The sequence below is a fragment of the Photinus pyralis genome, unplaced genomic scaffold (assembly GCF_008802855.1).
Source record: "Photinus pyralis isolate 1611_PpyrPB1 unplaced genomic scaffold, Ppyr1.3 Ppyr1.4_LG2, whole genome shotgun sequence".
NCBI classification, from domain to species: domain Eukaryota; kingdom Metazoa; phylum Arthropoda; class Insecta; order Coleoptera; family Lampyridae; genus Photinus; species Photinus pyralis.
Window position 1 is genome coordinate 9466236 of NW_022170403.1, and position 26908 is coordinate 9493143.

Here is a 26908-nt window from a genome sequence, read left to right on the forward strand (position 1 = left end):
ATCTATAAATGTCAGCTATCACATTTTTACGGACTGTACACGCCTGCGTGGTAGGTATTGGCGTAACGTTTTCCCGCCAAGAATTTTCTAAATTAGTTCGCATATTTTCCGAGGGACTTGTTTGCTTGGTGGAGCTGTATATGGTCTAAGGCTTTGATTATATACTACGTCAATGACTACGTCTAACGATATACTCCGTTCAATAGTTATTGTCCAAGTAGGTAGCCATGGAATTTTGTTTTTATGTTTAATAAAATTAAAACTCCTTAGAATTTGCTGTGAAGTACCTACACGAATGTCTAAAGGCCCATTCTAATAAGGTGCTCGTTCGCAGCAAGCGACGGAGACGGAAGACCGCGACAGGAGACACAGACAGCCGACAAGCGACGGAGACACGAGAGCGAGAGCTCGTTCGCAGCGTATTAGTTATCAGTGAGTTCACCTGGGAAGTGCATGGAAAATGTCCACAAAGAAAAGTTTAAAACGTAAATTAGGTACTAGAGGAAGAGGAAGAGGACGACTTGATTTTATACTATTATTATAAAAAGTATGAAAGGGCGCCAATAAACCGCTTATTTCAAATCGAAAAAAAGAAGGATGTTTTAAGCTTCTCATATTGCACCATTTACAAGGTGATGCAGATATGTGTAAAAAATATTGTAGATTAAATAAAACACCGTTTTATTATATTTTAAGTGTAATTGAAAATGAACTGAAAGCAAAAAGCACCGGAACTGTAATTACTGCGGAAGAGAAACTATTACCCTAAGGTAAGTAAAGTAAAACTAGTACAACATTCATAAATTGCAAAGAAACCAATGATTTATTATGTTTATTCTTGATAGTCCATGTTGTTAAAGATCGTCGAAGGCACATTGTTGCTATATTCGTTGCTAGAAGGGCCTTGATGTGTAAATATTGGCGCATGTACAGGAGAAGGTAGTATATGTTGAGTAATTAGAATTACTACTCGTTGCTCGGGTTGAATTAGGAGTTTCCATTGCCAGAAGTTCATATTTGCTCATTGTGTTAAAAATCTCAGTTTTTGCCTTCACCTTTAAAATCGGAGGTAACTTTTGTAAAACAGACTTAATATGGTCTCCGAAGGAACTGACATCATCGTCATAAGCATTTTTCTCAACGTTTTCTGCAACTGTGTTTTGTAATAAAGCTTGTCTTTGTGTATCTCTTTCTTTCATATAGGTACTGTAAAAATTCATCCTGCTTGGATCGTCTTTTCTTTTTTGTGTCGTTTTTGTCACTTTACTTGTATCTTGTGACGATTTTTGTGTAATATTATTTATATTTCCCTGTGATCTTTCGGTTTCATTGACAATAGCTGCCTCAGTCAATTGAGTATCATATTGTTCGTCGAGATCACCATCGGTATTGGAGTCGCTGTCATTATCGTCCTCGTTATTTGCGGTCTCCGTCGATTCCTTGGGACTCTTTTGTGAAAGGTTAGGTACATTAGATATACTTTTTCTATGACATGATGATACTTCTAAAAACTGTAACCTTTCATAGAACTCCCATTTCGAATGTTTGGGCGCAGCAGAACTTCCTGTACCTGCCTTTTTCTTGCGTTTATAACGGTTGTAAGAATCTTTAATATACTTCCATCTCTTTTTGCATTCTTCATCTGGAAAAAAAGAATTTTTATTTATACCTATAAAATGGTTTATTAAACAACGAACTATTTTGTTTCAGGTTTCTGGCAACAGGAGAATCGTTTGTATCTTTGTCTTTTGCTTATCGGATATCTGATTGCTACATTTCGAAGATAGTGAGACAAGTTTTAAAATTACTTAGTACCTAAGAAACTTCCGCCAATTACTATGCCAGCTCTAAATGAAACGGATTTTACCAAAGTTGCTCAACAATTTTGGGATCAGTGGAATGTACCAAATTGCGTTGGGGCTATAGATGGCAAACACATTCGAGTGAAATGTCCTGGAAACACGGGCTCCTTATATTTTAACTACAAGGATTATTTTTCAATTGTGCTGTTAGCAATTGTTGATGCGGACTGCAAATTTATTGCAGTTGATGTGGGAACACATGGCAAGGAAGGAGACAGTAACATTTTTCAAGAGTCTACTATGGGTAAATGGATACGTTCCAATAATTTTAATATTCCTGGAGAAAAATGTCTTGTCGGAACCAATATCTTTCTACCACATTTTCTTATTGGCGATGAAGCATTTGGAATTGATTCTTACATGATGAAACCATACCCTCGAAAAGTTGCACAACATGATAAGAAGAAACAAGTTTTTAATTATCGTATTTGCCGAGCTCGGAGAGTTTCAGAAAATGCGTTTGGCTTATTAAGCCAAATTTTCCGAATTTTTTATACACCAATATCAATTAATCCCGACACATGTACTGATTTGATAATGACCGCTTGTTGTCTCCATAATCTTTTGCGTGAAGAATATCGACAAAAAATTGGTTCTGCATTTCCCAATCATAGGAGTGAAAAGTAACTAACATTAAATATGGAACCGTTACGCCGCTCTGGTGGATTTGCTAAGAAAATCGGTCTATGGATGAGGGAACAACTTACAGATTACTTCTCAAGTCCACAAGGAAAAGTTTCTTGGCAAGACTCTGTTACAAGCCAAAAGGAATAATAGATATACCTCATTATTTATTTTGCTAGTTTCGTTACGTGATTTTCAATTAATAAAATTAACAAACACAACTTTATTTATTTTTATTTATTTTTATTTTTTATTTTTTATTATCCCTCTCTTGTTTTGGGCCCTCAACAGGCATGTGCCCAATTACAGAGTGACCCGCATAATGCTATTTAGAGGTCCCTTTGCAGAAGGTCTTAAGATGGTCTATACTACTCCGGTATTTACCTTACGAATTAGGAAAACTGCAGGAAAACCTAATTCGGAGTAGCCGGTAGAATGCTCGGAACTGGCCTAAGGTAATTTCCATCTCCGCCACAGATGAAAAATTCACCTCAACCCAGGTTCGAACACCCGACCTTCGGATTTATAACCCAATGCTCTTACCACTGAGCCATAAATACCTGTTTTATTTAAAATCCCTGCTATATGTTTCCAAACATTTAACTTTTTTGTCCATCTTTATAAGATTCTATCTTTAAATCATACAGAATTGGGTTTTCGGCGACTACATCTATTAATATTTCATCTACATCAGCGGTAAAAGGCATATTTGTCTTCAGAAACATACAATAAAAACAGAGACACTACCGCTCCAGAAGCAGTCGCGAGACAGACTGCCAGCGACAAGGCGCTGCAACTCCTGGGCGACCTGTCTCTGTCGTGCTCTTCGAACGAGGGCTCATTGAATTTCGTTGTAGGTACCAAAATTTAACTGTCCGCAGAGCGTGTATGCCGCGTCGCTACGGCGGCGCTGCTATGGAGAGTTGAAAAGCAGCATTTGCTGCTGCCGCGGTGACGCATACATACATTTTATTGACAATAATTGTAGAAAAAGACCAGTGTAAATTAAAAGAAATAATTGTTGCTGTGAAAGACTATCTGGACTTTTCTAGTATTCTAATAGACACTCAATAAATGGAATTCGCCTTCAGAAAAACGCGATTTATAAATTTTTTGCATCCTTTTTTTATTTTTTTAGTTTCTCGTTCAGCTTCCACCGCCATTGCCAAAGCAATCATTTGATGATCACTAGGTGAACTACTCGATTAAGCCATGCTTTAAAACTGGACTATCCAGTCCAGTTCAGGCCGTTTGTTCTCTAACCAAAAGGATAATTTGTCGCGCCGCGCCGCGCTGCTTATGTGAGAATTGAACCTTGCAGTGACGCCCTGCGACGCCCCGCTATACGCGCTGCTACGCGTCGCTTATGTGAGAATCGGCCTTATTTGACTATTTGAATTTAACCGTACAATGGTGTCGGTGCTTTTACACTTTGTTTGCCACTAGACCTAATTATGTTTGTATATCGGCGTCATGGATAGGTAGCAGTCAATTGTGATTTATAATTATTAAAATATGCCGAAAATCATAAACTCAGATGCTAAAATGCAAATTTTAAAAGCCTACAGCGAGGCCTACAGGCATTATAAAACAGATATGCCAGACCTAAGGAAAGCGGAAATCTTAGCCCGGCTTAGTGACATTTGGGATGTGAGATTTATGAATTGAACTTAACTTTCGGTCTAATTTTGGGGTTTGTACTATTCTAGGTATCAGAAAAAACCATTGAAAGTATTATGTATATATTTTGCCCTTCAGGCATGAATGTAAAAGTATAAAATGTGACATGTGCATGCGCACAGGGAGACGAAGTGGAATGAGAAATAAAGATGGTTGTGTGTTTTGGAGTTGTGATTTTAATCATAATTACAGACATAAAAATGGCGACGAGGATTTAAAATTCGTTATTTCAGTTAAATTAAAGTGTTTTACAGTGTCGTGTATGTGCAACAATGGATCCAGAACAATTCAAGCAATTACTGAAAGCAATCGGTTACTCGCGGATAAATTTACTGCATCGGCGGAACGCATTGCAACACAAACAATTCAATTACAACCAGCTGAACAGGTAACACCTTCAAATATTACCTTACCATCAAATTTCGATCCTTTTGATCCAGCGAGGGAGAAATTTATTCAATATCAATCACGATTCGAAAATTTCCTGAAACTGAAGAAAATATTTCACGATAAACCTGTTTGTGCTCAACTATTTTTAAACAGCATCGGTTCAATTTCATATGATTTAATTTGCTCATTAGCTGCACCTAAGGATATCAGAGAGCTTACCTACACAGAATTAACGGAGCTGCTATCAAATCACTATCCTAAGAACAATGAACTCATTGAACAACATAAATTCTTATCACGGTTGCAATCAACAAATGAATCCATCTCAGATTATGTCGCTGTGCTTCGAAAATTTACATCAAATTGTGCATTTATCTGCTCATCGTGTAACGCTAACGTTGCCGATTTATTTTTAAGGTCACAATTTATTCGTGGCATAAAAGATTCAACAATTCGAGAGCAGTTACTTCAAATCAAAGACCTCACATTTTCAGAAGCCGTAAATAAAGCCCTTGCACTAGAAGCTTCAAAAATTGGTAACCAAACCATTTCTAATAGTGCTCGAGAATCTTCGAATATTGCTCCTTCTGTCCAGAATGTTAATCGAGTTAACCCGAAGCCGCGGTCCAGATCTCAAAATCGTACACCTGCCCATCATTTTAAAAATCAATCAAACAGTCAACAGCGCTACACCTCACAATCGAGTTACAGACGTACTCGTATCGATTATGCTTCTTTGGGTCTTGAAGGTTTATGTTTACGCTGCTCCAAAAATAATCATAGAACACAAGACTGCAAAATCAACCGCACACGTCTTCATTGTAATGCCTGCAACAAAGAAGGTCACATTGCGAAGGTCTGCATCACGTCCCTTCTTTCATCAAAGAAACGAGACACGCCAGTTAAAGCAATCGACTATGCGAGTATAACGGACCAACCAAATGATGTTTATGGTATTGGCCAATTAACCGAAGGAACCGTAAATAAGCTTGTTTTTGATATTTTCGATACAGATGCTACTGATTCCTGTAAATTTTTCACAACAGTGCTGCTCGAAGACAAACCCCAAAAATTCGAAGTAGATTCAGGCGCTGCTCGAACCTTATTACCAAAATATTTGTTTGACGAACTTAACATGCCTTCAAATACCCTCCAGCCTCCCGATCTTCGATTCCGATCATACACAGGAGAAATTTTCGATCCCTATGGATACGCTACAGTCAAAGTCCGGTATAATAATCACATTTCAACTGAAAAACTCTACGTAGTGGAAAATAAATTCACTCCATTAATAGGTCGTGTTTGGATTCGACATTTAAAAATTTCACTCCAAGAACCTGACTCACAGATTACACCAGTAAATGAGCTATCAGTTCAGCCTGATCCTACAAAATTAATACAGCGTATCGAAGAGAGATTCTCACAAATTTTCGAACAAACAATTGGTATTCTTCCAGCCCACACGAGCTACTTACAGCTTCGACCAAACGCAAAACCAGTTTTTCTAAAGCCTCGCTCATTACCATTCGCTCTTCGAAAACCAGTCGAATCAGAACTTGAAAAATTAGAAAACGATGGTATTATTTCAAAAATTGAAAATTGTGATTGGGCTTCCCCTCTGGTGATTGTACCCAAATCTGATGGTTCGTTGCGACTTTGTGTCGACTACAAGACTACAGTGAATCCTCAGCTGTGTGAAGCACATCACCCAATTCCTCGAATAGACGAAACCTTGCATAAATTAAGAGGAGCTCGATACTTTTGTCAACTAGATTTATTCAAAGCATATATGCATATTCCTATGGATGACGAAAGCGCTATTATCCAGGCTATTTCTACTCATATCGGAACCTACAGAGTCAACAGGCTGGCACAAGGCATCAAAACCGCACCCAGTATTTTTCACAGCGTTATGGACAAAATTATAAGGAACCTTAAAGGTGTCACAACATACTTCGACGATATAGTCGTATATGGAACTAATTTAGAGGAATGCTACAGTAACCTCATAAGTTGCCTTGAAATCCTCACAGAAAATAACTTGCACATCAACCGGTCAAAATGCAACTTCTTCACCAAGAAAATTACCTACTTAGGATACGTCATTGAACACAACAAAATTTCAAAATGTCCCAGGAAAGTAGCCAGTGTCCTGGAAACACAAAGACCGAAGGACGTCGAAGAGGTACGTCGATTTCTAGGTCTTGTAACGTATTATTCAAAATTTATTCCGGACGCATCATCGAAAACATACCCTTTGCGTCAATTATTGCTCAAAAATAAGAAATTCTTTTGGTCATCAAATTGTGAATCTGCTTTCATTCGCCTCAAACAGGAAATCGCCAGTGACCGAGTCCTCACTCCTTATGATCCAGAACTTCCGCTCAGACTCGCCTGTGATGCGAGCCCTTATGGCGTTGCTGCCGTATTATCGCACATTATTCATGGTAATGAACGACCAATCGCATTCATATCACGCTCACTAACTCAAGCTGAATCGCAGTACAGCCAGCTCGACCGTGAAGCTTTGGCTATCGTATTTGGTGTCAGTAAAATGTTCCAGTATCTCTATGGACGCCAATTCGAACTTCAAACTGACAACAGACCGCTCATCCGCATATTCAACCCACAGAACGTACCACCAATGACTGCAGGTCGTCTGTTGCGATATTCTATTTTCCTTAGAGGATTCGACTATACAATAAGTCACCGCAACGCAGAGGCACATCAAAACGTTGACTATCTATCACGTGCACCTCTACCCATTACTGAGAATGGTATTGATGAAATTTTATCAACTGAAGCTGACCAAGTTGAAGGGGCAACGATCCAACAAATCCCATCGCTCGATATCTCCAGTAGCACGTTAGCTCAAGAAACCCTGACCGATCCAGAAATTCAACCCATATTGGAACAGCTGAAAGAAGGTACGAACGACTCCAAGTATAAAATAAACAGGGGAGTAGTATTTCGTAACGACCGAATATACATACCGGTTACTCTACGATCCAGTATTTTAAATGAATTACATTCTACTCATAGTGGTATTGTCCGTATGAAACGTCTTGCACGCCGCTACTGTTATTGGAAGAAAATTGATGCTGACATAGAAAAATTAGTACGTAGCTGTTCTGCATGTGCAAACAATCAAAACAAGCCTGCGCAAATTCGGAACCATAGCTGGGAAGAACCAGATTCAAATTTTGAACGAGTCCACATGGATTACGCCGGCCCTTTCCATGGATACTACATTTTCATCCTCATAGACGCAAGAAGCAAATGGCCAGAAGTACGACTAACTCGCTCTGCTCCGACTTCTGCCACAACAATCGAATTTCTACAGGACATATTTTCTACACATGGATTTCCCGTTCTTTTGGTATCTGATAATGCTGCTATTTTTACAAGTTCAGAATTTTCTAATTATTGTGGAAAGTGTGGAATATCTCAACGATTTATCGCCCCTGGACACCCCGCTACGAATGGACAAGTGGAACGGTTCGTTCAAACACTCAAGCATACTCTCAAACCGTGCCTTGAATCATCTTCAATTCCATTACCCATCCTTGTACGAAATATTTTATCCGATATCGATCCACTCCACTCAATTCTGGAAAGTCACCAGCAGAAATATATTTAAACCGGCGTCTTCGTATCCAGTTGGACGCTCTACGACCACTGAATCAGACACGTACTCAACCTCAAGTGAACATCAAGAGATTTTTTTTAGTGGGGGAGAGAGTCCTAGCCCGCTTAAATGACAAATGGCTTCCAGGTAAAATTAACAAATGTTTCGGATCGTTACACTATGAAGTTACTCTCGACACCGGTTACGTGACGAAGAAACATATAAACCAGCTCGTTAGATCAAATCTTCCAGTGAAACTACCTCCAACGCAATCAACGGGGACAACACCCGTCACTGGGCCAAAACGAGTCACTTTCGACATAGCAGAACCAGATGAACTCCCAGTTGCAGCCAACCCAGTCCAAGTTCCAGTTCCCCAACAAAATAATCCAGATCTAGGTCAAGATGAAGCGCCTCCGCTCCAGGTGAGAAACCAACAGGAGCCACGACGGTCAACCCGCCAGCGGAGGGCACCAGATCGATTAAATTTATAGAATTTATTAAGTGGGGGAGAATTATTATGTATATATTTTGCCCTTCAGGCATGAATGTAAAAGTATAAAATGTGACATGTGCATGCGCACAGGGAGACGAAGTGGAATGAGAAATAAAGATGGTTGTGTTTTGGAGTTGTGATTTTAATCATAATTACAGACATAAAAGAAAGAATTATCCGGCTGGATACTTTTTAATTGAAACCTTTTGGCCCACGACCAGGGTATATTCTAACGTGCAGTTGGACACAATCTGTGCAGTTGGAAGACAAAAAAATGTGCAGTAGAAAATTTTGTATTTAATAAAAAAAAATGAAAAAAATATTATTAAAAAATTTGAATGTAACTCATAAAATGGAATGGAACACTTATTAATAAAATGTGAGATGCTGACAAGTCAGAATATCTTTTTTGTTTTTGTCTTCTGAGCGTCATTTTGTTCTGACGAATCACGCTTATTTGCAGCTTCTATGAAAATTCCTTTGAAGTACCCTTCTTCTTTGGCTTTCGTAGTAGCTTTTACCATTGAATAATAATATTATTCAATGCTTTTACTCTATGCTGTTTTTTTTTCAACCAGCGAGTTCGGGCATATTGTAGTGGAAGTGGATATACAAGAACAAAAGACTGCTGTTAGCCGTTTGCGCGCCTGCGCAAACCCCGCGCCAACCACGGAAAGATATAAACACGATTTCCGGACCGGGCTCGACCAGACCAGCCGTGCCGGTGCCGTTAGTCCGCGTCGTTTGCAATTATAGCAAAGTGCTGAAAAATCCTAGAAAATTAACTTTTGTGCAGTTGGAAAAATTGCTTAGAATATACCCTGCCCACGACCGAAAACTGATATTATATATCAAAATTTTTCATTTCGGAAAGATTTGCAAGGACCAATTTGGAATTATCACTCGAAAAATGAACACTTTACTTTGGCTGACTTAAGCCGGATTTATAGTTCAGTAGCCGTAAGAACGTAAGAACGGAACCGTAAAATCTTACGTTAACGAAAATTATACGATTTATAGTTACCCTAGTGGTAAGAGATGAGCTTGCGTATTAGTGTGAAACGAATTCTGCCATTGTATGTCATCTGTCACGTGCATTTCAAAATAATAATAACCAACAAAGTGTCAATAATTATTGTAAATAAACGAAACGAACGACAGGATAAACTCAACTGTTTGAATTATCCGAGTACTACCGAAGACAAGCGCGTTAGCACGATTTACCGTAAGAAATAAAATTTGGGCATTTCCTACGTACCGTAACCGTTCTAACGCAACGTTAACGCGAATTATAAATGTTCACACCAAACAAGTAAGGTTTAATTCCAAACGTTACGGTACGGTGTTGCGGGTACGGAACTATAAATTCAGCTTTACTAAGGGACGCGCGGGAAAATTTTGATTTTGATAAGGGGAAAACTATATAACATTCTAAAATCCATGGGTTATAAATACAAACACGTAAATGGACGTTGTTGCATCCAAAATTACATTTTTGAGGAAATTCTTGCAATACAAAAATTCAAATGAAAATATAACATTCGTGTATCTGGACGAAACTTGGTTCTTAGATTGCCTCCGTACCATTGCGAGTACAATCCTTTTGAAATGGCATGGGGGTTCTGTAAAACTTACAAACATATACATTCTCAGCTTTCGTCCAAGGATAAGGTTACAAATTTATGGCTTGAGGCTCTTTCAAATTGTACTTCTGACATGTGGCAAAATGTTTGTATTCATTGTGAAAAACTAATTTCGGAAGACTGGGTGAAATATATGGGAAATGTTTCGTTTGAAAACATTCCACCTTTCATTATTTCATTGGAGGAATCTGAGTCAGAATCAGGTATTGATAATAACGATTCAGATACTCCCAATGAAACAATGGTCGTGGAATAGAGGGTGTTTGGCAAGGTTATACCAACCTTGAGCATGGCCTACTACTGGAGCAATAACTATTGAACGGAGTAGTAGGTATATGTCCTATTGCTAAGTTAACAATACTGACTAAAAATTACAATATAATTTCTTTTGAGAGAGAATTGCTTTTACAAACAAATTTTTGTTTATCAAAGTTTGTTAGAAACGTCTACATACCGTTAGTGATGTATATCGCATATGTAATACGTTGACATGTGATTTTCGGCATTTTCTCTTTATTGAATGCAGAATATCATTTCAATAAATTTATTCTATTCTATCAATTTTTTACTTTTTTTAACATTTAGCTACGGTTGTGTCAAGTTAGCCAGAAACCATGAAAATGCGTATTGGTATCAAAAAAGGCTGTCGTTTTATCAGGATCTACCATACGGAAATGAATTATAGTTCATTTATACCTATACACATTTCTACCTAATAATTATAAAAATCTGTAAATCATTTGACCAGTAAAATTGATTCGAATAAAAGACTGGAAATAACAGTGTCATTAAAAATGTAGGAAATGTTTGTAAACATTGCTAATTTTGTCCACGCAGTAACCGAAACAGGTAATTGTGCATCTTCATTTAAATATTAACTACAGCTTTTCGATAGACTTGTCTTGTTTACTAGGAATCATAAAAATATACCTAATATTCAAAGAATATACTTAGAAGTGTGTATTGTTGGTGGTCTAACCATTTGCCATACCATTAAATTTACAAATAGTTACATCGTTACATTGAATATAAAACTCTCGCCAGGAAAGATTGCCGGTCACAGCACACCTTGTGTCGATCTACAATCTATGTTTTTCTTAAGACGAGAGCGACTTCCGGAATAGGATCGTGCCAATGTTGAACGAAAAGTCTTGTCGTTTAACATTAACACGATACTATCCCGGAAGTCGCTCGCGTCTTAAGAAAAACATAGATTGTAGATCAAGATCAAGCGTTCTGTGATCGGCAATCTTTCCTGGCGAGAGGTTTAAGTAATATTATTTATTCAATGATGGTTATAAATTCAATGGCCATACCATTGAAATGTAAATCGACTATAGAGGAAAATGAACTAAACAACACCTACTTTGACTTTTGTTTTATTAAATTGTCGTAATAAATGTGACTTCATTTATCAATACAAATAAATACGTTTTCTTAAAGATAAGGTAACAGCGTAATATGATGTTAACGAATCCACATGAGGGCGTTATATGGCTAGTCTGTCATGCTAGAACTCGCCTAGCTATATATTTTTTCAGTGTAATAAATAAATATGCATTATCTATACAGAAAGATACTTTAATTAATGAGTATTCCATGATTTATACAATGATGATAGAAGCTTATTACGAGAGCTGTTTTTTTTTCAACCTCCGATAAGGTATAAAATAGGAAGTATCGTGTATAGTACAATTAATTTATTGCCAAAAGCTACATACATATGTGTTTTTTTAAGAGGATATTGGAAAGTTTGTCTACCAGTATGACCAGTGCCTCAATCAAAACGATAATCATGCTGAGCAGTAACCGAAGTTGTATGTAACGTTTGGTAATAAATTTGTTTTATTGTAAACATTTACACTTTTATTTCTATACCCTCTATCTGAGGTTGGAAAAATACAACCCTCGTACTTTAAGTTTCTTTAGAGTAGGTACATACAGATACATTATAATGAACGTATCGTTTGTCATGTGTCAGATTTGTACACAGCTTAACGTAATCATAACTTCTTAACCCTAATACAGAACTATTCACATTAGACGAATCACGAAGCCATAGCGACTGTAATCCCAGAATCGTAACTAGAACGTATCGATCCACTGGTACACCTTGTCAAGTTTACGACACTCTCCGAAGTGTCACTTTGGGGTCCCCACTCCTTAGTTGGTTTAAACCATTCCATGCCGGTCTGAAAACGTTAGATAGATTATTGTTGTAGCTATGCAAATTCTATATAACTTACATATGGTTTTGTGAAATATGAATATATAGCAAATATCGGTAACGGAGCCAATGTAGATACCCCTATTAATATACCTATCATATTGGCCCATTCTGGAAATATGTAGTCCTCATATAAAGCTGGTGCAAATATAACCATTTGGAAAGTAAATACACCCTAAAAGTGAAGTTTGTACAATTTATTCTACAACAAAGATACTTACAATTAAAGTAAGTGGCGTTACTATTACCCAACATACCCACCAATACCAATACACTAATTTGGGCATGCTAATAGTCATATCCTTCATGTGCTGTAAGAATCGTCTACATCCGTAAGCCCAGGAAACAGAAACAATTTCTCCGAGACCGATTAATAAAATAGCCCATGATGCGGTGTTCCATTCCAAAAGTGTAAATATATATATTCCTCCACTAAAGCACATAGGAATTGCCAATATAAAGCAAGAAAGGCAAATTCCTATTTGTACTAGGTACTGGCGTTTTCTCAAATGCGGCCATTTATCAAGAATTGTAACACTAACTGCTTCAATTCCGGCGAATTGACTGCCAAGGCCAAGGATGATTACCATAAAGAAGAACAAGACACTCCAAAGCTGTGGGATAGGAATTCGTAGAAGTGCCTCCGGATAAGCCACAAAAGCTAGTCCTGGACCATCCGTAGCTACATTTTCAATTGGAACATCTAACTGTTTTGCCAGAAATCCAAGCATAGCAAAAATTGCAAGTCCAGCATAAATGGAGGTGAATAAATTGGCCGCTGCAATAATTACCACGTCTTTCATGCAGTTATTCTTAAAGTTATTGTACGATGCTAAAGTTATTAAAGATCCACAACTTATTCCAAAAGAATAAAACGTTTGTGACGCTGCGCTACCCCAAACATCGACGTCTCCCAACATTTCCCACTTCGGCGTGATGTAATGTAAAATTCCGTCTACTGCGCCCTCAAGAGTGGCACCTCTAATAACTAACGCAGTTAATATCACGTAGGGAAATAGCGCGGTGAAGTATGCAGCTTTTCCTGATGACTTAATGCCACGAATTACGCAGAAGTATCCTACGATCCACGAAAATAGGAGACATAAAAATAATTGCCAACGGAATTCTCCAAAATTTTCCCAGGTTGCACCATTTATTCCCAATACAAATTGACTGAAGTATTCTTCAGATGATAATGTTCTGTTGATAATTGTACTTATGTGTACCTCCGTTCCATTTTGTAACCCACAATATGTGCGGTTTACCATATGATCGAAGTTGTATTCACTACATAATTCTGCGACGGATGTACATTTGTAGTTATAAAAAGTTGCGTTTAGACCACAGCTTTCATCCGCAATCGCATCGAAACAACCTAAAACGTACAATTTTGCATCAAATATTTCAAATTGACAGTTTTGGTTTTACCTTTGGTATTAAACTCATGATCACACGAACCCCAACCGAGCTCGGTTCTGAATGATGCAAAGAAATAAAATACGGACCACGCAATGATAACCATATAATACACAGTGACTAGATATATCACGACTAACGTACAATACCCCAAACCAGAAAATATTGGAGCGATTCGGCTAAAACATTGATCTGGCCCTAGACCGGAATACTGCCCAATGACTAGTTCCAATAGAAAAATCGGCATTCCCATTAAAATTACCATTAGGAGATAGATCAGAACAAATACTCCTGAAATATAAAACAATATTTAAATAATATTGGTAAACCCTGGAAATCATAAAGCTAATTATTTTACTGGAATGTGATCGCAGTCTCTTAAGATCAGAAAATAAAGTGGTGTCCAATATCCAATCAATTTAATTTTTGATTACGATACTTATTTGACCAAATGAATACGCAAATACCTAGTAGACTACAACTGGGAAGTGCTTCATTAGTTCGCTATAGCTGCGTCGTACTACTTATGCGATAAAAAATGAGTTGTGTCGAGTCACCCTTGGAATTTTTGTGTAGGTAGTACACATGGGAAATCGTACTAAAAAGAGAACTCGGTGGCAACTTATTTTTGATCGCCCGTTATTTTACTCACAATCAATCATTTAAAATAATGTCTTAAGAGTTCATAATTGTTTGTAGGTACCTAATTATTTTAAGGAATATATAAGGTGAAATCGTTTCTAGGCAAAATGGCATTATGAGTCCGATAGTGAATTTGAGTATAGGTACTCAATTTATATTTCTAAATATTTTTGTCGTTATTACTTGGTTTCTGTCCGATACCCTCAGTCACATACTCATTGATTCTTTTAACAAAACCAATAGCATTTGCAGATAGGGAAAGGGACATACTAGCACCGAGAAAGAAAAGTCACTAATCAGTCCCTTCGCGACCATTTGAAGGCTAAAAATTCAAATATTACTAACCGATTGTGACTAAAGGTTTTTTGATTAAGCAAGTGAGAAAATGATTAAAAGATTAGGACAAATGTACCTTAAATTTGTTTTGATGCTTTATGAAAAACCGAATGCACTTAAGATAATGAATTTCGAGTGTAGGTCATTGATGTGCGTTTACATTACGGGAATTCCTTTTAACCCTATCAACCTTTGATCGAGTGAAATTAATTCATAATCGATTATAGTGATTATTAAGTATAAAGTACCAACTGAAGTAGGTAGTAGTTCGGTGTATCTTCTTCTTCGAAATGATCAAGGAAATTGGGTCAAGTAAGTACTTTAGAATCAATATTTGTGCACCTTGATTCTCACGACTACATATATTTTGACCAAGATATGACAAATTCGTTCGAAGTTCAAACGTATTCCGTCGTGTCATTATACATAGGTACGTCAATTCCATGATAATATGTACTTTATCGAAGTAGGTGCTAACCACTTTAGAACCTCTATTTTGTAGTAGGTATTTTATTATGTTGTACGGGTATGGTTTTTGGAACGACGATTAAAGACTCCAAAAATGCTTTATTCCAATCCGGTACGTTAATTGCGTAATTTATAAACGTTTTTGTACCAATTCTTTGATTTGGTATTGCTCTTTGACGAAACACATTTATTGTCAGGAATTAATTCAAAAGGTAATTAGTTCGTGATTTAGTTCCGTTTATGAAATGAAATGAAAGCATTTGAAAAGGAGCTTCAATTAATCATATGATATACTAGATCATTAACAAAAGTTATAGTCAGATAAATGCTGACTTGCGTAGCTATCAATTTAGCTAGAGGGTACGTGTGAATTTGATAAACTGTATGATAACGAAAATTATGACAAACATGTCAAAACACTAAATTTTATTGATAATAAAGTATAGGTACGAATTCGAGTTGATGTCAAAATCTGAACATCATACAGTTTCGATTACCACAAGTACACGAACTTGAATGACAGGAAAATCTCAATGTAAACTAGGCCAACTCGCCATTTTAATTTTTTTATTTTCCTGGTTTTAAAATCTGATAGCTTTTGTAGATGCAAATAAAAATTTGACAGCTTTCGCTTTTTTATTTTTCTCCTCATGTGATACGTGGTTTGTTTTTAAAGTAATTTAACAATCACTGACGTTCACGCACGTTCTATAGAAGATATACCTGTAAGAAATAAACCGATACAACGAAATACCGAAGGATCCTCAGTATTACAATCACTTTTTTCTATTTCGGTGTCACAATGATGATTTTGTACAACTGTTTTCGGCCGAAAACAGTTGTACAAAGACAGTGATTATAGTCGTTTTTTTTTGGTAACTCATCTCTTAAGTTGGCAGTTACTAGTTAGTACAAGTAGGTACTTCGTTGGGTACTTCCATGTTTGAACTTCAAAATGTCAGTCTTACTACGCTGCCAACCTAAAACTTAACGACATAAAAAGTGTTCCCAACATAAAACATGTTAGCTGTTCTAATGTTCCCTATAGTTTCTGATAATGATTTTTTAAATTAAATTAAAGCACCGAAATAGAAAAAATAGTATGAAAACGCGTGTTACAATGCTTTATCGTATTACAATAGGTCGCATTGTAACACTTGTCTTTCAATATACTATTTTATTATACCTGCATCAGAATCGCTGTTTAAAACACGCCGAGCTTTAAAGGTTGCTAAGTAACGTTACTTCGAATATGACATATGAAACAATGGCCCGTATGAATAAAAGTAAGCAAATGCTTATACTTACAAAATTCAAAGTGAATACTCGTAAGTGCTCCTTCGCACTGGGCGACTTAGCAGCGCTTCTAAGCAGAAGGACAGGACGCAGTGCAGCGCTGCTAAACCATGCTAAACAGACCAGTATGAAGGGGCAGTTACGAGTATTTACTTTGAATTTTGCAAGTATAAGCATTTGCTTACTTTTATTCATACGGGCCTATATTTGTAATTTGGTGGGAAGCTTTCACAAGCGCCCGTGGTTTAGAGTATGCTGCCAAATCTGTTCCACTTTCTAATCGCAATATTGATGAAGTTTTGAATGAATGCACCGAAGGGTAGAAGATTTAAACACTACATTGTTTGAAAGATGCTTGCTATTAATCCACGCCAACAGTTTTTCATATATTCTTTATATAATAATAAGCTTTTGCATTTGGATTTTACAGGTTCTTCTGCTGCAACAATAAGTCACTGAATAGACGGTGTATTGTCTTCTTCAACCGAAGTCATTTTATTTACAAAGACGGTGATTTTTATCATGGTACAATAAGACAAGGTATGTCTATAACTACACGCAAATCCGCGCAGATGACGTTTTTATCCCAAAGACGTCACAAGAATCACCGCCAAATTGAAAATGTCATACGCTTCTTACTTGAATTGGAAGTGCCATTGCAATTACCCAATTAGTGTGTAATAATGATGGATAAATAACTTTGGTGGGAATCCTCGGAAATGTCATGTGTAATAGTGCTCTAAAGTGTTTCTTAACTTAATATTGGTTACAATTTACAAAATTACATTGGCGACTCGCATTTTCTAGTCATGTGTGCACAAGTGCATATAATTATTATACTATAGGCACATTTTATGTCTCGTTTTGTATACCTATCTGTAAGTTTTCTGCTACAACAACAAGTAGGTGAAACTGGATTTATAATTGATTGTAAAATCACACAGTGCAGCACATTGTATTGTGCTTGTGAACAATCTATAATGTTACGCCACTGTGTGGTTACTAGTTAGTACGTAAGGGGGCGTTCCGTTCAGGGCTTGCTAAAAAAGGTCAGAAAAAGCACGTTTTGTTTTTCATGTAAAAATACAGTTTTCCGTTTACTTTAATAAATAATGATATAATATTACTGTTGTTATACTTGAAAAAGGCCAACTCTGCCTCAGGTTATGGGCCCAGACCAAACGGGTGTATAAAACTGTTACAGAGGGAATATACGTTGTAAAACGGCAAGGGTAGAAAACAGTAAAATGGAGCAACAGGTGGTGAGTGGTGACCCAATTTATTTAGCTAAACAAGAATAACTGGAACGTGTGGAAATTTCAAATCAAGGTAATACTCACGGCCAAGGAACTTTATGTTATAACTGTGGGAACTGTAAAACAACCCGATGGGGTACACACAGGGAAGGAAGTGAAAGAGTTCGAAGTGAAGGATGCGAAGGCACAGGAAGTGTTAGTAACACGCATGGAGTCAGGTCCTTTTTCTCATGTATTAATGTGTGAATCGGCACATGAAATGTGGACAAAACTGAAGTCGATATATGAAAGACAGTCGAACGTTAGTGTACACTTACTACAGCAGAAGTTTTTAAATATGAAATTTGAAGGCAGTGTAATGGATTTCATAACTAAGATACAAAATCTGGTTGCGCAAATTAAACAACAAAAGGAAAATATACCAGAAAATATGGTTATCACAAAAATACTAATGTCCTTGCCTGAACAATATAAACATTTCGTTTCCGCGTGGAGTCGGTTCCGAAAGACAAGCGTAATTTAACAAACTTAAGTGCAAGGTTATTGATAGCAGAAGAACGTTTGGGTTCGGGTGAAGAGACAGTTGCATTAACCGCAAAACAACAATCACAAGTGAAGTGCTTCTCTTGTGGTAAAGCCGGGCATAAAAAGGACGAATGCAGAAGTGGTGGACGGTTTAAAAATAAAAATGTCGAGTGTAACCCCTGTAAGAAAAAGGGGCACATGTTTAAAGATTGCTGGTTCCGAAAATCGAAACAGAAAACAAAGGAGGAGAGCAGTGGCAGTGGTGAAGGAGGTTTGGCATTCGTTGGAGTTACTGAATTGCAGTTGGATACTGAATGGTATTTGGACAGTGGGGCATCTGAGCATATGTGTAATGATCGAAAGATGTACAGCACGTACGATAACCTAGGTGAGCCTAGACTTTGAATATAAAATTAGGCAAGAGCAGTAAACATTGGCGACGGATCAACAATTATGGCAGTCGGGATTGGTAAAATTCTTATTCAATCATATAATAGTGAGAATTTCATCGAGATGGAAATATATAATGTGTTGCATGTTCCAAGTTTGAAAATTAACCTGTGTTCACAAGGAAAGGCATTATACAAAGGGTTTCGAATGGTGGCAGATGCTACGAGTGCAAAATTGGTCCATGAAAAAAGTAACCGTGTGTGTGCAGTTGCGAGGCAAACAAACAAACTTTTTATAATGCTCTTTCGGATGAGCAAAAAGGAATTGGAGCATGATGCAGAACCGCAAGTCCAGGATAACTGCCTAGTTGCAGGAAGCAGTGGGATCGGGCAAGGCAACAATAAAATCTCTCTGATGCAAAGGCACGTCCTCTTGGCACGGTCTAGGACATTAGGGCGCCGCCGAAAGGGCGCGACCATAAGGACGCGGCCGTTAGGGCGCGTGGACATAAGGGCGCGAAGACAAAAGGGCGCGAAACAAATGGGCGCGGGACATAAGGGCGCGAGGACATATGGACGCGGGACAGAATATTCTCTAACAAAATATATTGTCGTTAGTTTGCGTTAATGTTTTCTATCAACAGTCATTATACGGGGCATTCGAGATAACAAAAACATAATACGCAATGTCCAAAGTTGGGTCACACTTTTTATATTACTTCCACTTCTATTTCTATGTTTTTAGGGTCTTCATAGTTGTTTATAAGGGAATGTTATGCTTTCTCCCAATCGCTCGCTCGCTCGATTTTTATGTCCAACCAGAATAGAACCACCGCACCGATTGCGATGTAATTGTGCAGATGAATTCTTTATCAAATTTATAGATAGGAATTGCACGAATTTCAAAATAGGCATAGCCGACACCATAGAATAGGCGACGCCAAAATTTGGGTTTGATAGATTCAAAATTCACAATGCCTTTTTGACTGCTGGGTCATTTCTGAAAATATTTAAAAGGGAACGGTTGAATCGATTAAGCTGAAATCTATCTATTCGGTGGTGGAGTCAAAATTTCATACGCAATTTGCGGGTGAACGGGATGTCGGAATTTGGTGATTCTCTACGATGCTACAAAAGTCAGCAAATTAATTTAGTAATTTTTAATTAAAGAAAATGAAGATGTAACATTTCACTTTTCCATTTCGTAAGGGCAAGGAAATGTAATGTGGTCGCGATGAAAAATAAATTTGGGATACAACCGGATTTATCCATTTCGCAGTTTGGCAATATTAGAATTCATTTCGACTATTTTTGGCAAAAAACGAAAGTTGGAAACTGTTGGTTTCAACAAGATAGTGCACCCAGGGATATAAAAGATATAACCCAACTTTTGGCATTACGCATTATATGTTTTTGGTATCTTGAACGCCCTGTGTAATGACTGTTGATATAATATATCAACACAAACAAACTACAATATATTTTTTTAGAGAATCCTGTATCCCGCGCCCATATGTCCTCGCGCCCTTATGTCCCGCGCCCTTATGTCCTCGCGCCCTTATGTCCACGCGCCCATATGTCTCGTGCCCTAACGGTCGCGCCCTTTCGGTCGCGCCCTAATGTCCGGCTCCGGCGAACACGGCCGTCTTCATAACATTGAATTTGATAGTTATAAATTCAATGTTCATAATTAACAGAACGGGAACTAGTTCAGTAGATGGGAAAACCCCGTATCAACTGTGGAACACAGGTAAAGGTGACATTAATTTGAAGATGTTTAAGTTTCCTTTTGGAAGCAAAGTGCGGACACATATCCCGAAGAACGACAAAAATTAGATTAGAAAAGCAAGAAGGGGATATTTGTTGGATATGGAGAAACAACGAAAGGAGTGCGAGTCTATTTCCCAGACAGAAACATTGTAACATTAGAACGTGATGTAATCCTGTCGCAAGATATCGTGGAAGAAGTAAACCCAAATGGAGAGTTACAACTTGGCATAAACGATATGAACAATGAGCAAGTGATAGATCGAATTGAGGATATCACAGCCGAAGATTATGATACGCCGAGTGATACACACAGCAGCGATACTTTACCCAGAGAGGAAAGGCGCCTTAGTTCAAGGGAGCAGTTACAACTCCTTTCGTGGTATGATTACGAAACAAGCTTTGTTAGTATAACAGACGTTGATGAACCAAATTCCTATGAAGAGGCACTTCAGTCAAATTTAAGAAGGCACTGGGAAAAGGCGATGGAAACTGAAAAGACATCCTCAATAGAAAATGACACCTGGGAAGTGATTGACGAACCAGAAGATTGTGATATCATTGACAGCAAGTGAGTGTTTAAAGTCAAACGTGATAGCATTGAATATTCAGATTTATTATTCAATGGTGATAGTGAAGGTAAAATAATGTGTTATAAAGCTAGGCTAGTTACACGAGGTTTTAAACAAAAAGGTGGGGTGTGTGAAGAAATATACTCACCGACAGCTAAATTAAGTACTTTTCGAACACTGTTAGCTATAAGTGTAAATTTAAATTAGAACGTTTTTCAAATAGACGTATCACGTACCATGTAGTGCATTTTTGCATGGCGAGCTGAAAGAGAATGTTTTAATGTGTTTACCTCCTAATTTTAATGTTGATAAAGGAAAGGTATGTAAACGTATACTGCATTCATTATAAGAAGGTAGTAGAGGGCCCTGTGTTTGAAGATAAACACACACAGGAAAAATATAAAACGACACCAAATTATTGTCGAAATATTCAGCACTGCGAACAGAAATAAATCTTTGACAATAACAACTAATGACACTTCGGCAGTTTAGTTGACAACATAAACTACCACCTTACAAAATTCACCAGTCGTTTTATGTTTCATTGTAATACTGACTCGTGTTTTATCCAATCACAGTGAAGGTCAAAGCTTCCCTATGCTTTCTACCGCTACCTTCTTAAAATGAATACAGTATAGGAAGGCTAAAAGGTGCACCGAGGTACTGGTATGAAAAATTTCACAAATTTATGTTATCACAAAAATTATGCAAGATCAAAGTATGATTATTGTTTATATTTCAACATTTCAGAGTCTTCAAAAACATATGTACTAATTTATGTTGATGATCTAATAATCACAGGCTCGTGCAATACAAAAATTAAATTTCTTAAAGAGGCCATGATGAAAAACTTTAAAATGAAAGCTTTGGGGCCAATAACCTATTACTTAGGAATTACAATAAATCAAAATGTAGGAAATAATACCCTGACCCTAAGTCAAAAGGGCTATTTAGAAAATATTTTAAGGAAATTTGAAATGACTGATTGTAAAAGTGTTTCAACACCATTAGATAGTAATTTTGATCACAATTTCTTGTTTAGAGAAAGTTCTGAAGATAAGGACGTTGAAAATAAGTGCAATGTATGCATTACTTGGGAGACCTGATCATCCTGTGCATCCATAAGCATTCTTTGTAGGTATCAGTGTTGTGCTAGTAATGATTTACTTAACTGCTTAAAGAGGTATATTAAATTGACGTACAGTAAGAATTTAGATTGTGAAAAAATGGTCAAACGCTTTGTACAAACCTGTAACTCTTGTGTGTATTAACATAGGTATGCTTTTTTAAACTGTATTTATTAGTTGCATAGTCACACTGGACACACTTTAAGTTCTTGGAACTCTTGTGTATTACGAGGTGCTTTTTGAAACTCGATTTTTAATTGTAATTATAGTTGCAACATATTGCACTGGACAGATTTTAAATCCTTGGAAATCTTGAATGACAACAGATCAAGATGACCTCTTTATTGCTGGTTGAGTTATCATACTGATGCATCTCGGAATGCATTTAGAAATAAATTCCTGGAAACAGTGAAGCTAAACGTACCACCTAATATACTTATTTCAGAAATTTAATCAGCCTTTAAGTTTTTTTTATTATAATATATCAAATTCATGTTTTGGCCATTGAAATAATGCTCTTTATCCCAACGATCTTGGTGCATAAATAACGATTTTGACATGTTTTGATCAAAATCCATGTGATCGTCAAAAATGCATCAAATTTATGTCTTGGGTTGTGAGATAATACTCTTGGTCTTTTTCCTAACAATCTCGGTGCAAGAACAACGATTTTGACATGTTTTGATCAAAATCTATATGGCCTCAGAAAAAGAATTTTAACATTTTTGAATCACACATACGCGGTTATCAAATGTGAATGTGATGTACTACGCTTTTAGCATCAAGATAATGCGTTTGAAAGCTTGTACAACTTCAAATTCATGTGTAAAGAATAATTTTGGGCACATTTTGAGTTATATTGAATTGTTCCACGTCTAAGAATCATAGAGAATAGCCTAGCGAAAGTCCGAACTCGATACATGACCTAGGGAATGAAATATGTTGATTTCTATTATATTGAGCGCGCAGTTTTTCCTGTTCCCGATTCACTCAAAGTTCTATAACTTTTTTATAAGAATATTGCGATGCAATCCAATCGCGATAGGTCTAGGACAATTCGCCGAATGCCCACAATGCCGATACGTGTGCAAGAGACACTAAGCCGAACTTGGCCACAACGCCGGCTATTGGAAAAACCAGGCCCCTCATCATACCTTGCCTCATAGTCTGTCCAGGTTCTGTATGAAATTTTTATACATATCAGTTTGCATTTTAAAGAAGTTTAAATAAATGTCCTAAACCTACAAATAACCTAATATCCAAAGTTGCTTTGTTTCACACTCCGTCCAGTTTCATTAAGAATTTTCGTATGGGTTTGTAGTTCGAAAAAAGTGAAAAAACTATTCTAAACCTACAATAACCTAACGTCAAAACCTGCTTGGTGTGTCACACCGCCCAACTTCATTAAGAAGTGTGTGAGTCGATGTTATGGTCACGTTCGGCTTAGTCCACTTGTCGGTGATGTGGACACGGTCGGCGGGTAATCCATGCAACGCGGTCAGTATCACTTGCATTTTTTACTCAAAACAGTTTCCTCCAAATGTGAACAAACATCGTAATACATGGATTATCTCGATCCTTTAGCATACCCTACTACTAATTTGCCAGTGAATAATATACACGAACCTCCTCCATTTCTATAGCATAGGTACGGAAATCTCCACACGTTTCCAATTCCAACAGCGTAACCTAAGCAGGAAACAACGAATTCTAAAGGACTACTCCATCTCGACCTTTCAGGAACAACTTCGTCAACCTCGCTTTTCGTCTCAATAGCCTTCTGAAAGTAAAACGAATATATATCTGTAAATATTGAATAGGAATTTTTATTCTGTCCTACGCTACGCTATAGGTAGTGATTGCGTAGAGGTGAATAATACTTTGGCAGAACGGTGTCTTTTATCAGAATAACAAATACCAGTTTAAGTTTTTATCTTGGAGTTAAATTGACAACGCTATATGAGCGGAGGACAACACTATAAAATGTTACAAGAAATAATATGAATTAAATAATTTCTATGGAAATAACCATTTGTAAGTGTCTAGCAGCAATATAGTGCCTATATCTTATCAGTAATGGTGGTTATCAAAGATTAGGGAGAGTTAACGATGAAATTGTTTTTGCAAAAATTCATCTTTGAAAGATCAAGTGTTGAGTGACTCGCTCCAGATATACAAACGATTCATGTTAGATAATAATTGATTATAAGTGGATATCAGCAAAGTATGTTTATTCAAGTGCATACATTGTATAATGCCAAAGCAGTCTTTAACTTATCAAAATGGTTTGGACAGTAGCTCTGAAGGGGTTTATATCAATTTTTTTAATGAAATCCACTGATAATGGTAACCAATGGTAACGAATACCAATACTTTAGAGTTTACATCATTGACCTAGATAAATCGTTTAACGACGAATGAACGGGATTAAGCAAATGTCTTAGGAAGAATTACCTTTCCAAGCAATTCTATTTGGCATTTTGTAGTAGTTGACGTGGTTTTCAGTGTTCCCCTATCGCTGTCTACTACCACAGATTTAAACACTCTAAATCTGTGCTACCACTACTAAAAACAGTTACTACGTTACCTATAGATACCTACAAGAATTAATTTCTTCTTAAATGAACCTTTATTACGAATGTTAATATAAAACAAAAATTTGGCTTGTGCACTACATTTTTTGTCTGTGTCGATTTTGGTGGGTTGGTTAACAACTCGCGGAGAAGAATTCAAATCCGATTTGAATATTTACAAAGGGATGAAGCCATGAAGGTATCTACTATACATAGATACATTTAAAACCGAAAAAATCAAAGACTTTAAGTAGATAGGTACTTGCATCTGTTAAAGTAAGACGCAAATTTTTGAGCTCTGTTTAAACTAACTACACGGCAGGGCAGATAATTGTCTAATGTCTATTTATCAATAATTGATTAGCAAAAGGTTTGCGTTCGACGAAACTGTGCCACACGTAGTAACCTAAATCTCAAAAGAGTGTCGCATTCGTTATTAAAAAGGTATTGGTAGGTAGCACAATATCGACGAAGTTTCTACATTTTTTTTACCTGCAAGTTCCGCATTTATTCGAAATCGTTCTACTTGCAAACAATTAGGCTATGGATCAACCATTTATATGTACAGAACGTACGTAGGTACTTACCTCCTTCATTTTGAATTCACTACCTATTTATTACACTCTCACTATTTTACTGCAACCACCTCTTTCTATCACTGTTGAGGCAGGTATGCCCATCTAATTAATTGACATAATATATTACCTAAATATGTGAGATAAAGTTATCGCGTATGAAACTGAGGAGTAGGGATACAGTTAATCTTTATTGCGTTTTTCGCGATTTTACAAGTTTGGGATTAATTGTAGAGCGTGCTGATCTAATATCGTCGTCTGGCATTGTCGTTCTTTCTGCGTATGGCAGCGGCTAAAAACTAAAGATACCTATTAGGCAGTCCATGTTTAGACATTTCGATACGAATACGATAATTTAGCAACTTTCTCATGTACCTATCGATGTTACGTACATATACAGTGAGTTTTAAATCGAACATAGAGAAATTACATTGGTTGCAAACTCCTATGTTCGCATTTAAAAAAATTCACTGTATATTATGTACGTTAATTTTCTATTAAAAAAATAGGAATTTCCGACATACAAATTACCGGTTCGAGTTTAGCGTCATTGGAGTTTTATTACTTTTAGCATTATGAAATTGCCCAAGCCCAAGCCAAACAATGGCGATTATTATTTATGATTTTTGAATTAAGAATGTCTAACCCAATTGACAATATGTGAAAAGTGAAAATGTATGTCAACGTGAGTGTTAGAGCTGTTATCAGTGCAGTACGGAACCTTTCGATACAATAGGAGGTATGTCCGTAAGGTTCCATTTGGTTATACAAAAAAACGTGTATAGATACAAGAAAAATTTATTGTACCAAAATGTACAACCCTTAAACTACTTTTCTACATAACTTCCGGAATTTCGTAGGCATACGTTATAGCGCGTGGCACACGTTTTTGTACGCCTTCTTCACAGAAGGTTGACGCTCGTGTTCTCAACTATGTGGTATCATGTTCTTTCAGCTCGTCATCATCGTTGAAGTGTTGACCACCAAGAGGAAAGGTTTCATACGTAAAAAGAGATGAAAGTCGTTTCGACGTTGTGACAAAAAAATTCCTACGGGAATTTGGCTGGCATGTGTTTGTTCCTACGTGCAGCCCAGACCTATAATCAAAGCTCCTAGCGACTTTTATCTCTTCTTACACCTATTTTGGGATAGTGGAAATTAATTTATTGATTTAGATTTTACTTCCAAAATGGTTTACACACTAAACGAAAGATTGGAAATTATTCTAATTTATGGCACCCAAAATCAATGTGCTCGTCAAACTGCTGTCACGTGTAACGCCAGACATCGGGAAAAGTTTTCTATCTGAACAAATTAAGATAGGCCCATTAATAGTTATTATATTATACAAGACGATAATGGGATTTTTTAACCATTGAGTGAATTAACTTTCTCGAGATGGTTAGTTACCCTTCA

At 36.9% G+C, this 26908-nt stretch overlaps 3 protein-coding genes across 4 annotated transcripts in view; 1 reads left to right on the top strand and 2 right to left on the bottom strand.

Annotated features, from left to right (window-relative positions):
• Positions 1-850: 850 nt before the first annotated feature.
• LOC116163194 lies at positions 851-3193 on the bottom strand. Its single transcript, XM_031477048.1, has 2 exons — positions 3091-3193; positions 851-1642 (listed from the first exon to the last, which is right to left on the bottom strand). The coding sequence occupies exons 1-2, from the start codon at positions 3191-3193 to the stop codon at positions 894-896; spliced, it is 852 nt and encodes a 283-aa protein (XP_031332908.1). The 3' UTR covers positions 851-893.
• Positions 3194-11737: 8544 nt separating this feature from the next.
• LOC116163226 (sodium- and chloride-dependent glycine transporter 2-like) lies at positions 11738-25770 on the bottom strand. 2 transcript variants are annotated; one of them, XM_031477084.1, is made up of 6 exons: positions 25505-25770; positions 23971-24124; positions 13979-14257; positions 12772-13925; positions 12570-12725; positions 11738-12515 (listed from the first exon to the last, which is right to left on the bottom strand). In XM_031477084.1, exons 1-6 carry the CDS (start codon positions 25511-25513, stop codon positions 12372-12374), a joined length of 1896 nt encoding a protein of 631 aa, XP_031332944.1. In that variant the 5' UTR covers positions 25514-25770; the 3' UTR covers positions 11738-12371. The 2 variants fall into 2 exon arrangements, with proteins under 2 accessions (XP_031332944.1, XP_031332945.1); XM_031477085.1 differs by lacking the exons at positions 23971-24124; positions 25505-25770 and adding an exon at positions 23719-23750.
• LOC116163227 overlaps positions 15191-26908 on the top strand; it is a 49344-nt gene continuing 37626 nt past the window's right edge. The window contains exon 1 of the mRNA XM_031477086.1: positions 15191-15256. Coding sequence (XP_031332946.1) covers positions 15235-15256 — 22 coding nt within the window. The 5' untranslated portion in view covers positions 15191-15234. The remainder of the gene's footprint in view (positions 15257-26908) is intronic.

What these genes read in the sequence shown, in the direction of transcription:
- LOC116163226 (XM_031477084.1), bottom strand. An exon ending in TCATGAGTTTAATACCAAAG is followed by an intron (nt 13,926 to 13,978) that starts GTAAAACCAAAA and finishes TGTACGTTTTAG; the next exon opens with GTTGTTTCGATGCGATTGCG. An exon ending in TAACGCCACTTACTTTAATT is followed by an intron (nt 12,726 to 12,771) that starts GTAAGTATCTTT and finishes CTTCACTTTTAG; the next exon opens with GGTGTATTTACTTTCCAAAT.
- LOC116163194 (XM_031477048.1), bottom strand. Translation starts at nt 3,193, where the DNA reads ATGCCTTTTACCGCTGATGTAGATGAAATATTAATAGATGTAGTCGCC. An exon ending in TTATAAAGATGGACAAAAAA is followed by an intron (nt 1,643 to 3,090) that starts GTTAAATGTTTG and finishes CTTTTTTTCCAG; the next exon opens with ATGAAGAATGCAAAAAGAGA.